This window comes from Typopeltis vanoorti, chromosome 18 (genome assembly GCF_054136105.1).
Source record: "Typopeltis vanoorti isolate ZY-2024b chromosome 18, IOZ_Tvanoo_1.0, whole genome shotgun sequence".
NCBI classification, from domain to species: Eukaryota; Metazoa; Arthropoda; class Arachnida; order Uropygi; family Thelyphonidae; genus Typopeltis; species Typopeltis vanoorti.
The window spans coordinates 61,896,104-61,909,072 of record NC_143566.1 but is presented as its reverse complement, the minus strand read 5'-3'; the positions used below and the strand labels follow the sequence as shown (position 1 = coordinate 61,909,072).

The 12,969-nt window shown below is 35.4% G+C and overlaps 1 protein-coding gene across 3 annotated transcripts in view; it reads right to left on the bottom strand.

The window, feature by feature from the left end:
• LOC150096712 (multiple PDZ domain protein-like) overlaps positions 1–12,969 on the bottom strand; it is a 1,501,001-nt gene that overhangs the window by 69,214 nt on the left and 1,418,818 nt on the right. For all 3 annotated transcript variants that reach the window (XM_090408593.1, XM_090408594.1, XM_090408595.1), the window contains one exon: positions 11,206–11,322. In XM_090408593.1, the coding sequence (XP_090264719.1) occupies positions 11,206–11,322 (117 nt within the window). The remainder of the gene's footprint in view (positions 1–11,205; positions 11,323–12,969) is intronic.

The window sequence follows — 12,969 nt, the reverse complement described above, 5'->3', positions numbered from 1 at the left end:
TCATAATTTAAATTTGATTTTAGGGGATGTCTTAAAATCATCAATTATAGCAATAAACTTTTTTAATGTTATACAAAAAAATATATACATCATTTGCTGCCTCAACTTCACGTTGGGACATATTAAAGAAATTTGTTAAACAATTAACTCCAAAACCATTATGGGATACAAGATAGGAATGTAGAATAGAATCAGTTAGAGTTTTCAATCTTTTTCAAATTCCAGAATTTTTAAAGGCACTAAAAAAATAACTTAAAACTGCATCAGATAATACTATCAAAGTAGAAGTGGTTTCAATATATGAACAAATAGATTCATTTGAGTGTATACTCAGCCTTGTAATTTGGTAGTTTTGTCAAAAGCTAATTTAGTAAGTAAAGTATTACAAAATGCAAAATTTCCCATAGACGTAGCAACTAAGCATATTAAAGAGTTAGTGCAGTACTTTGAAGAGTAGAGATTATCAGGATTTGATAGCTGATTTGAGATTGCTAAAGAACTGTCAAATCTATTAGAAATAGAAATTAAATTTAAAGAAAGTCGAGTATGTCGAAGAAAAGTATTTTTTGATTATGAAACGCCTGATGAATCACACATAGGTGTTAACAAAGATAATTTTAGAATAAATTTCTTTTTTGTAATTTTAGGTACTGCTCTACAATCTATCAAAAAAAGATTTGAATTGTATGAAATTCACGAAAAATCATTTAGATTTCTTTATGATATGAAATTAATAAGAAAAATGACAGAAAATGAATTAAAATTTTGCTGCAAACAGCTGTATCAAAAATTAAATACAGATATTAATGAATCTGAATTTTACAATGAATTAATTATTTTTAGAAATACTGTTTCAGAAGATGCACCCATTAATATTTTAAAATTCATAATAGCAAATAATTTGTCGGATATTTATCCAAATATTACTACGACATTTAAAATATTATTGACCAGTCCAGTTACGGTTGCATCAGCAGATTTAGTCATTTTCCAAATTAAAATGACTAAAAACCTATTTGCGATCTTCTATGTCTCAAGAACGTTTGTTGTCCCTAGCAAAAATATCTATAGAGCATGAAATTGCAAAAAATTTGAATTTTGATAGCGTTATAAATGATTTTATTGATAAGCGTTATTAGATTAAATAAAATTTAATATATTAAGATTTCTTTTAAATCTTATAAGTTGTTATACATATATTTCATTCTTTATAGTAAAAATTGACATTTTTTTCATATTTTTATATTATTATTTATATTATTAAATAAATCATTGTTCTGGCATATTTATATGATAATGTGTACTTACATAAAAAAATAATATATCATGTACATACAAACACATTTATTTTTTAACTAAATTTTTTCCCTTTACTTAAATTGATGCTAAAGAGCATACTTGTTTATTTATGTGCATAAATATTTTTCATATTAGATTTAATTAATTAATTAACAAGATATTCTTCCATTTAAAATTTCCATAAATGTTACTAACTTTCAGGGGGCCCGCTTTTCCATTTCGCATGGGGCCCCACAAAATGTAGAAACGGGCCAGCCCACAGGGCTTCGTACTGGGACCTATATTGTTTAACCTTTATATCGATGACATTGTCAGTGGGTTGAAAAGGGATATTCAGTTGTTTGTGGATGATGCGAGGCTGGGAAGGGTTATTAGTAATAGTGCAGATGTGGTAGCCCTGCAAGAGGATTTGAATAAGCTAGACAATTGGGCAAATGAATGTGGGTATCGGTTTAATGCAGCAAAATGTAAGGTCTTGAGGTTTGGGACACACTGATTGGATGCTGCATACTCTATTGGAGGAGCAATACTGGAGGAAGTAGGGGGAGACAAGAGATCTGGGGTTGATGACTGATAGAAACCTGAAATTTAGGGGACATACTGCAAAGGTGGTGAAGGTGAAGGTAACACAGAGGATTGCTACAATAATGAGAAGGACACTGACCAGCAGAGATAAAAGAGTTAATCATTCCGTTGTATAAGACTCTGATCAGACCACACTTAGATTGTTGTTCACAGATTTGGTCCCCAGGATTTGAAAGGGATAAGTTAACTCTGGAAAGGGTACAAACACAGATAAAAATGATGGTTTCAGGACTGTACAATGTTAGCTATGAGGATCAGCTGCAGGAAAGTGGACTGCAGAGTTTGGTGGATAGAAGAAGGAGAGGTGATATGATTGAGACTTTTAAGCTGTTGAGAGGTGGTCAGGGTTGACACTGGGGAGTTCTTTCGCTTGGTTCAACATTGTGAAGGCATGATGACAAGGAGCCATCCCTGGAAGTTAAGAAAGGAAACTGTGAGCAAGAGGGTGAGGAGTGGTTTCTTTGCATTTAGGGTGGTTGAACCATGGAATGCATTGCCTGATAGAGTGGTTAGAATGAGAACGGTCAATGAGTTTAAGGAGTGGTATGATAGACTTTGTGTTTCCTAGGAAGGACCTCCTGCAATGAGTCTTTTGACTCCATGGAGGCCCAGTGGTGTAGCTAGAGCTTTTGCCTCCTGGGACGGTCCCTGAGTTTGCCAGCCCTCTCAATACATACCAAAAATACTACAAAAAGTCAAAACGACGTATAGGGAAATAAATTAAAACACTATGTTTAATTTTAAAGTATAACTTTAATTTTAACATTCTAAAATGTTATTTTTCTTGCTTTTCTGTTAGCAAAATCATCGCTGACATTGGTGAAGTCTATTTCATAGTAATGCAGGTAATTGTTAATCAATTTTATTTAAAAAACTCTTCTCACAACTAGCAAGACTCACAGCAATTGTGAGGAAAATTCGCAGTAGTATAACAATATTTGGAAATGAATTCTCAAGCCTGTATTTTAGAATTAACTGCAAAAGTTCAAAAAAAGTTCAAAGTGCAGCCTGGGGTGGCCTGCCCTCCCTATAGCTACACCTCTGTGGAGGCCTGAATAATAATAATAATAACCAGCTTTCTTAATATCAAATTCAGAAGACTATTGAAGCTTGCAAGCTTATGCACTTGAGCAGTCAGTTAAAATCCTTCAAAATTATCATACATAATTGATTTTATGCAAACAATCAATTGAAATGCAATGACTACATAAGAGTCAAGGGAACTGTTGAAATTCTCTGTGGAAATTTTCAGAGAATTGAAGTTTAGAGAGCATATTCCAAAGGTTATCAAAACAGAACATCAAATTACATGGTTGTCGAAAAACACACTGACAAGCAGGAACAGGGAAGTTATTGTTCCACTTTATAAGGCATTAATAAGGCTAAATCTCGACTACTGTGCACAGATCTGGTCGCTTGGACTCCTTGGTAATGGAGAAGATCTAGAGCCGAGTGACAAAGACCGTGGTATGTCTATGAAATACTTCCTATGAGAAGAGACTGAAGGCCTATGGGCTCCAAAAACTAGCTGATAGGCATAAGAGAGGAGATATGATAGAAGCATATAAGTTATTAAAGGGATTTTATAGGATTGACACTGGTGACTTTTTTCAGTTCAGTGCAAAAGGAGAGAGAACAAGGAATTATCTATGAATGAGTATAATGAGAGGTATGATAGTATTTTTGAATAATGACTAGTGTCAATGTAGCGTCTCCTGCAATGAGTCTTCTGACTCCATAGAGACACCTGTTATTATGGTAATATGCTGCAGACTTTCATGAGAGAATTATTATGCTCATACATGCGTAAGTTGCAAGCAAAATACAAAATGTAAAAGACAAATTGCTTATATTAACATTTTTTCCAATTAGTAACTCAAATGCAACAGAATTAATTTTCTTCATATAACTTCTCTTAAATGTAATGTTAAAGAAATCCAAATGAATGAATAAATATTCTATATGTTTAACTGAGATTTACATATATACACAGATTATAAAGATATATCAAAAAAATACACTTGCAAAAATTTAATTCATTTGTATTTCATTTGGGGAAATCTGAATCTAGTACTCAAAATGTTCCACACAAGGAAGTTTCAATAAATATGATGAAAACACATCATACATGAAAAGGCTTTTTTTTTGAATAAGTAAACAGAGTGGGTTTTTAATATACATGTGTGTGTGTAACAAAACCTATAACATAATAGAGTGGGCAAGTGAACAGGAAGTGATCCCGTGATGTGTTTCGGAACTGGAGGGCAACTGTAGTACTACTTGGGGAAAACTGCATTGGGAAGGCTGTCCCAAAGAAAAGATTCTGTTTGTGGATGTTGACCAACAACTGCTCATGTTTTTACTTCCTCTAGTCAAGTAAGTAGCAGAACGGTGGTGGCTAGTTTGGTAGAGCAGCACCTGCAAAAATTATTATTATTTATATGGGTGCTCCATGGAGTCAAAAGACTTATTGTGAGAGACCCACTCTATCCATCAACAATACATATCATACGTTTCCATATACCTATTCACTGTTGGGACACTCGCAACCACCTCTAGCAATCCATTCGACTCATGCATCGCTTTTCAAGCAAAGAACCTAGTCTGCACACCCCCACCTACCACATTCTTAGACAAATTCCAAGTATAACCCTTGTTCTCCCTTTACTCCCCCATGTATTGAAAAATTTCTTCTATGAAAATCTCATAGAATCCCTTTAGTAACTTATAAGATATAAGTGTCTATCATATCCCCTCTCCTCTGTCAACTAAACTCTGCAACCTACACACCCTCAAACTATCCTCACAGGAAACATTCCACAGACCTATCACCAGCTTGGTCACTCATCTCTGAATCCTTTTCACAACTCCCCAAGTCCTAAGAAATGCAAGTAACCAAATCTGTGCATAATAGTCAACATGTGGCCAAATCATAGACTTATAAAGAGGAATAATATTCCTATATTATCCCTTCCTTCTTATGTTTACTTGTCAATGTGTTCTTCAGCATCCAAGTAATCCTATTAGCTATTTTGCCAACTCTTGCAGTATATCCTCTGAATTTCAAATCTCTAGCTGCCATCACCCCCAGATTCCTAGCCTCATCAATTTCCTGTAAACTAGTACCATCAATATGATACAGTGTGTAATCTTTTCATATCAAAGTGCATTACCTTAAATTTTACAGCATTGATTGATAACCATTGTCGTTTTGCCCACACTGCCAATTTATTTAAATCATCCTATAAGATATCTACATCACCTTTATTAACTATTGTTCTCCCTAGTTTTGCATCATGGGCAAACAACTGAATATCTCCTTCAAATCTTCTGCTATATCATTAATTTACAAACTAAAGAGATAGCAGAATATTTGAAGGGAGATATTCAGTTATTTGCCAATGATGCAAAATTAGGGAGGACAATAGTTGATAAAAGTGATGTAGATATCTTATAGGATGATTTAAATAAATTGGCAGTGTGCATAAAGGACAATAGTTGCCAATTCAACGTTGTAAAATGTAAGGTAATGTTGCATATAACAGAGAATAGCTGCTGTTGCCAAAGCAACAAGGCGGTTCTTTTGCCTCAACGTGCAGACTAGGAATAGGTGAAGTGCAAAGTGCTTCAGTTGAAATGCTGATGGCTTGATGCTGAACAGGGTTCAGCCATCATAGAGTGCTTTTGCTTGTGGATACAAAAACTACTTGGGACCCATAATCAAAGTTTTGATCATATAAGTGCATAATACAAACAGTACATCTGTATTCACCCCAAAAAGTGGAAGCCAGGGTGCAAAGGATTTTCATCGTTTCACAGTACTTGTTTCATAACTGATATATGTGAGGGTGATTAATGGTCATGTAAGTCAAAATTCTGAGTTAAGGATGATGACCATCTGCAGCAAAAGTGCATACAATTTATCTTCTGCTGTGAAAATCTAAACTCGTTTGCAAGCACCCATTTGAGAGATGATCAACAGCTTGCTGCAGCTGTCTTTCTATGACTCGTATTACATATTATATTACATGATGTAATATTACATATTACATGAATGACAGAAAATACAAAAGCCATCCACATAGAAGACATTACTTATTGCTGGAGGAAGTTGTTCAGTTATAAAGTTGACCTAGATCGCAAAAAGTGAGACACTTGAAACTGAATCTTGTGTAACTTCCCCCTCTTTGTTATACAGTTGGGAGAGAGCAGTTTCCACTCAGACTTGAAAGATTCTGTCTAAGACCAAAAATGTGTAAGTCTTTCAATATTCCAAATCTCCAACCAGTGTTGTATGCTTTTACTATATCAATGAAAACTGATAATGGATGCTCTCGTTTTAGAAAAGCATCTCTAATGGTTGACTCCAGCTGAATCTTTTTTCAAGGTGGGTAGTAAACTAATACTTTAGGAAGACAAATCGAGTTCTGAGAAAAAAAAAAAAAAAAAAAAGGTGGTTTCTGTACAGAAACCATAAAAGATGAGACATGATTTTTTTCCAGTATCTTGCACAAGCTGCTGGTCAGAGCAATTCAACAGCAGCTATTTGGAAATTATGGATCCTTCCCAGACTTAAGAAAGGAAATGATAATTGCCTTTTGCCAGGTAGCCCTGAAATATGTTCTGAAAGAAAATTCTATTGTAAAAGGTGCAATAGCTGATCAATGAATGATGGTGACAGATGTTTTACCACCTTGTAATGGATACTGTCTGGTCCAAGAGCAGTAGGACAGCACTTGAGCAAAGCACTATTCATTTCTCTTTAGTTGTATTCTTCAGCATCATTCAAGATGTTGTTGATATTTTAGCAAAAATCTTCCTGAGTGTGTCGGTGAGTGCTGTTGAATCAGCAACTGAGCATCCATTAAGCTCAAGTATAGAGAGCTGGTAGGTGGTATATCTGCCCTTCATTTTCTGGATTTTGTCCTAGACTTCTTAACTTTGGTTGGTCTTGTTATGGGGTATGTATACTGGATCCATGATTCCTTTTGACTGACAACGGATGTGTCTTGCTTGAGCTCAAGAATGTTTGAAAGAAAGGAGGTTTGTTGTTGTGGAGTATCTTGGAAAATACACCAGCTTTCTTCTGACCTTCTTTGGCTTCTGTGCAATTGTTATTCCACCATGGTTTAAGGAAACATGTGGAAACCTACTGGATGTTTTAAGAATTGCAGTTTGGACATTTGTTTGTGTAATACACTTTGTCTCATGATTCACTGCATTGTTGATGGAAGAAAAGCTGGCCACTGAAGAATTAAATTCTGCTAATGATGAGAAAGTGAGAGACAATCAGCTTACTGATTTGATATCCATAATGGAGTCGATGGTTGCCCATGCAGAAAATATATCACAAGAAAGTGATCACTCATAAATAAGTTCTCATCAGTATTCCACTCGAAGATGGGGGAAAGGGAGGTTGGTTGGCTGATTTATGGTTGATGCAAGGATAGCAAAGGTCACACAGCGCTATAACAAAGGTTACAGACGTACACAGAGTATTCAGAAATAGTCACAAAGAGATAAATTAGTAAATTATATGTTATGTACAAAAAAAATTAAGTTAAGCAAAGCAGTATCTACATTATAATCAAATGTGTTGGTATGAATTAATGCTTTTCAAAAAAATTAAAATAAAAACGTAATTTTTCCGAGTCTGATAACATCTACCTGAGTGTATATGGCTAAGCCAGATAAGTAAAAATTTCATTTCACTCATGTTAAGTGCTAGAACTCCACCAGAATATGATGACAAATGGTGAGATGCATGTTGCGTTTTCTGCATACAGGTGGATCATGAGCCCTCAGCAAATAAGAATATGTAAGATGATGATGACCTAAGCAAAACCTAGCAAGAACAATTTCCTCTCTCTTCTGTATCAACACTTACTAGATTGCCAATGCTTAATTTTAGGCTTAATCTTGTGCAATACTGTTTTGAAGTTTATATATGGGACTGTCAAAGAGTATGTCAGAAAAGTATGAGCTGAACTAATAGCTACATTCTGCAGTCTCATTTTCCTTAATTACGATGCAGCTGGAAATCCAGCACTACTGAACATCTGGAACAGGAAGGGCGAGTGTTCGGATATTTATATGGAAGATGCTGTTGCTTCCTGTATGTAGGAGGAAGAAAGTATTATTATTGAGCAACGATTTTTCATCAGATGTTTGTTTGAGCACTATCTCACAAAGTGTTGTGGCCATTTAAATCATCCATTAACCATGCTACCGGCCAAGATATCTATAGATGTCAAGTTTATCATGGATGCAAAGTGCATATTAAAATTGTTATTACATTGAAATATATGATGGATACGAAGCATATGAGGATGCATATGTGATGCATAATGGCCAGTGAGGTGATTAAAAGTAAGAGGATGGCAACTGAAGTATGATGTCATCAAGGAACTCTTGAGACATATCTGCAACAAGAGAAACTTAGATGCATACTGTTGTTAGAATTCAGAACGAGAGTCAGATAGCAACTACTACTACGTTCACATTGAGTAGAACTTACTGAAGGTGGTAGTATGGTTGTTCACAAGGGTGGCAACTCCTCCATCATCAGGTCCATCTCCAGTTTTGTTCTTACAAATGATGGCAGTATTTTCCGAATCATCTTTTGGCTTTAGGTATGTTTCCTGCAGATAGAAGCATATTGGTTTATACTTCTGCAAGAGGACCTTGATGTCATCAATGTCTTCATGGAATCCATGACAATTCCATTATATGAATATTTTTATTTCTTTTTGGTGGTATTATTTGGCTTCCTATGTCAAGTAATTTTATTTTCATTAGCCTTGGATTTTTTCTTTTGTGAGAATTCAGATAGCCAGGCCATGTATGGATGGTCAATTTATTGAAGGATCTCGATGCATGTCTTTGCCTCTCTGCAGTGTGCATTCCATTATCTTTTTTATTAGTGGATTTTTGTGCAGTGAGACCATCTTTAGCATGTCCTCAAGAGTGAATCAAAATCAATTTTTCTCTTGATTCTCTTGAATCAGATGGCAAGCAAGTTGTATAGTTGACACTTTTTTTACAGATGCCCTCTTGGCATAAAAAGGTTAAACTGATGTTGTTGCCTCTTTTGTGGTATACTGCCCCCTTGCCTCCTGATAAGTGATGCATTACTCTATTTTCATTTTTTGGATCTCCTCCTTATCCTTCCAAATATGGTGTGCTAATGAGTAAGCTGGATGGTCTCCCTCACAGTTAGTGCATTTTGGTGTTTTGTTCTGACAATCTTTGTTTTCATGGTTTTTTTACTGCCATGTCGGGCACAGATGCCAAAGCCACAACAGGCAGGTGGAAAATGCCCATGCCTTTAACATTTAAAGCAGCACAAAGGGTTCAAGATGTAGGCCTTACTAGGCAGTTCAGATAACCTTTGACAGATGTTGGTGGTTTTGGTGTGTTAAATGAAAGAATAAAATTCCTAGTGGGAACCAGGTGACTATCCCTATGTATGAGTATTCTTCTCATGACTGTCACTCCCTGATCTCTCATTTCAGAGTAGAACTCCTAATTTATTATACCAGAAGATCCCATTTAAATATTACACCTCTGAAAAATAGATGTTGCACAAAGTAACTTTTCTGACTGTCTTAGTTGATGCTTCAATAAGTATATCTCCTGAACAAAGCTTCTTTACAGACTTCAGAGATTCTGCTAACCCTTCCAAGCCCTTCTGGATAAAGAAAGGTGACATTTTCCCAAGAGAACACTCTCCAGTTGAATGTATTATCAAGAAAAGTGTTGTCATAACTGCAGCTTCTGATGTTTTCTGATTTTTTGTGGTTGGGGTTTGTTAAGGGCCCCCTTGATGAGAGGATGAAGAGCTGTTCTTTTTCAGGAGTTTAGTTAGGTGCCAGAGCTTCCCACTCACTTCAGAGCCACAAATGACCCACACTCTCTGGCACACAATGACTGCGCTGAAGAGTTTAATGCCAGGGCTACCTTGAATGCTATATGGACACCACAACAAATCTTGAGTTGTCTCCTCAGACCATGGGGTAGGAGACTTACTGAACTCCCTTGATCCTTACAGATAAGCTCACTTGCTGAAGCAGAAGCTAATGTAGTGAAAGACTATCAAAATTGCCCTTTCCAGATGTCTATTCCGGATATCACACAGCACAGTAAACATGGCTGAAAAGTGTTAGATTGCAATGATAATGGTCTGGAAGAAAGGATATTAAAAAAAAACTCAATATGAAAAGAAAAGCATAAAACAAATGTAAGGACCAAAAGAGTCAGTACCATCACTGGGAGGTTCCCTCCACTATGAACATGCACCTCACATGAAGGGGATAATCAGTTAGTTGCAGGTGAATGCAAGCTTGGAAAGGTTATTAGTAACAGTGCTGATGTGGTTAGCCCTTCAGGATGATTAAAATAAGCTGGACAGATGAGCAAATGAATGAGGATATCAGTTAAATGCATCTAAATGTAAGGCCTTGAAATATGGGAGGGATACATATGCTGTTGATGGATCTATACTGGAGGAAGTGAATGAGGTTAGGGATCTTGTACAGATATTCAATAAAAATTTGAAGTTTTGAAGATAATCATTTCAATACTAAGAAAAGATAAAAAGAGTGGTGATTCCACTGTATTAAGCCCTGATCAGGCCACATACGGATTACCATGCTCTGATATTTTCACTGGGATTTGAAGAGAATAAGTTAAGCTTGGAGAGGGTACATGTGGAATAATAATTGACCTCCAGCCCAACAGCCAAGGCTACCTACAGAATCCATGGAGTGGCCCCTATAAGACTAAGTTTCTAGTTTAAGTGTTTGTATGTGATTACAGTTTTTATATTGTATCCCAGATCTGTGTGTGTGTGTGTGAGAGAGAGAGAGAGAGAGAGACAATAATTAGAACTATTAAACCTGTGTTTAATTATTTCGTTGTGCCTTCAATTAAATCTAATTATGAGTTTAAACTAGCAGGTAAACCTTAATACATTTGTTAATAGCAGAATAATACAAATTATATCTCACACAATAACAGATCCTCTTATACACAAAAATATGACAGTGTTTACATACATTAACTTAAGCAAATTCATTGGGATGAAAATGAAATAAGGAATTCAGTTTGTCACTCATGCTGTATGTGAATATAGTGAAAAATATATAACATATATATTTTATAAAATAAAATTGAATACAAAATTTGATGTTAATAATTAATTCTTTATAATTTATTAATGAATTTGTCCACACATGGCACTGATGTACTATAGGTCTTACAACCTATCATGTGGGATTTATATTTAAAAATAATAATAATTCTGTTACCAAAGAAACAAACCTTTAATACAGCTGCTGCATATTCTTGAGTTGCATTTTTTAAATCCTGACCATTAACTTCTAAAATCTGATCTCCTTGCATTAATCTGCCATCTGCTTCTGATATACCACCTTTGACCTTAAGAAATTCAGTTTGCTAATAATTATACCAATATATGTAAATTTTACAATGAGCTATTAAAGTACAGTAAATACTGACAATACGTGATTCCAAACCTCTAGAACATGCTTCTTTTATAAGAATTACATACGACAAGGACAAGGGTTGATATGGTTTGAAATTAAAAGATGTTGTGCATTGTGATATTACAGGATGACAAAATACCTATTTCTCACAAAACATGCAGAAACATTTACACTAAGGAAAAAAGAAAGTTTTTTATTATCTTTTTTTTTAAATAATGTTAAAAAAAGATAATCCAAAAACAAGCATTTTCTTTTTTTGCTTTTATTAATGAATTTTAGATTCCACTTACTTTCATGATGTCACACAGTAAAAGGATAGCATAAATCCTGTCATTCATGGAAACCTAAGTTCCCAGTGAAAATATCAGTTTGCCTGCTTGGAGAGAGAGATATTTTATTCTTCCACATAATTAAAATAACTTCTTATTTATAAGGCTCTTCTTCTCGGCCCTACACTTTTTTTTTTTTGGTTCAATAAAAAGATTTCAAAATTTATTATTTCCCTTACAAAACTGATAAAATTGTGTGGTTTGCTAAATCATACAAGGTACAATTCAAAGTTTCTGAAATTCATTACTTGAACAAGATATCCAGAACCATTAATGCTACAACAACATTACTGGCTTAGATGGGTGAAGCAAATATGCTTTTAATCTTCCCCCTTTATCTGTGCCAGAAAGCTGTGTTCAGCTGGGAGTAGGATTTACTTGGGTCTTTTGTGTTTGTAGTAGTTGTATTCATTGTAGTTGGTGGCTTGTCTGATTAGTGAGTTTGGATGCGAGCTTGCCTTAGTGAAAAACTTTTCTGCTAAATCACAAAGGAGATGTATGAGATTCTGGTTTCTCAACAGATCCGAGTGTTTCTGATGAACCATGGGGCATCCAGAATCATCTGCAGGCACTTATTTTGTAATCTTTGCAGCTTTAGGATGTTGGATTTTGAAGTATGGCTCCATGCTGAGACTGCGTATGAGATTACTGAACGTATCACCATTTGATATAGTATCAGCTTGTTATGCGTGCCTAGTTTGCTGTTGTGGTTGATCAAGGGGTAAAGTTAGGCTGGCTTTGGATGCTTTTGAACCTATGAATTTGATGTGGCTGTTACATCAAAGTTTTTTTGTCGAACTGTATTCCGATATATTTGGTTTCTGCCTGCCATAGTATCTTTTTTCCGAGGAGTTGGACGTCATCTTGGATAGGGGCTTTCCTTCTGGAGAACAGTATGGCTGAGCTTTTGTAGGGGTTTTACTTGGATCCTTCAGTTCGAAAACTATTCTCTAGTGTTGTGATACTGTTCTGGAGTTGTCTGATTGCTAGGTGGGGGCAGAGAGATCTTACTAGTGTTGGTGTTGCCATCTGAACCTGGTGCTTTTTTGTTGTTGAGATGCTTTATGATGTTGATTATTTTTGTTGGAGTAGTGGGGTTCTGGATTGTCCTTTGATGGCCTTAAGGTGTGCTTAACCTGTTGATGGATTTTATAAATGTGGTTAATGTTTATGCTTTCATATGATGGGCTGCATTGTTTTTCTAGGTTGTCTGCTAGAGCTTCGGCTTTTTATATATCCATGTGAGCGGT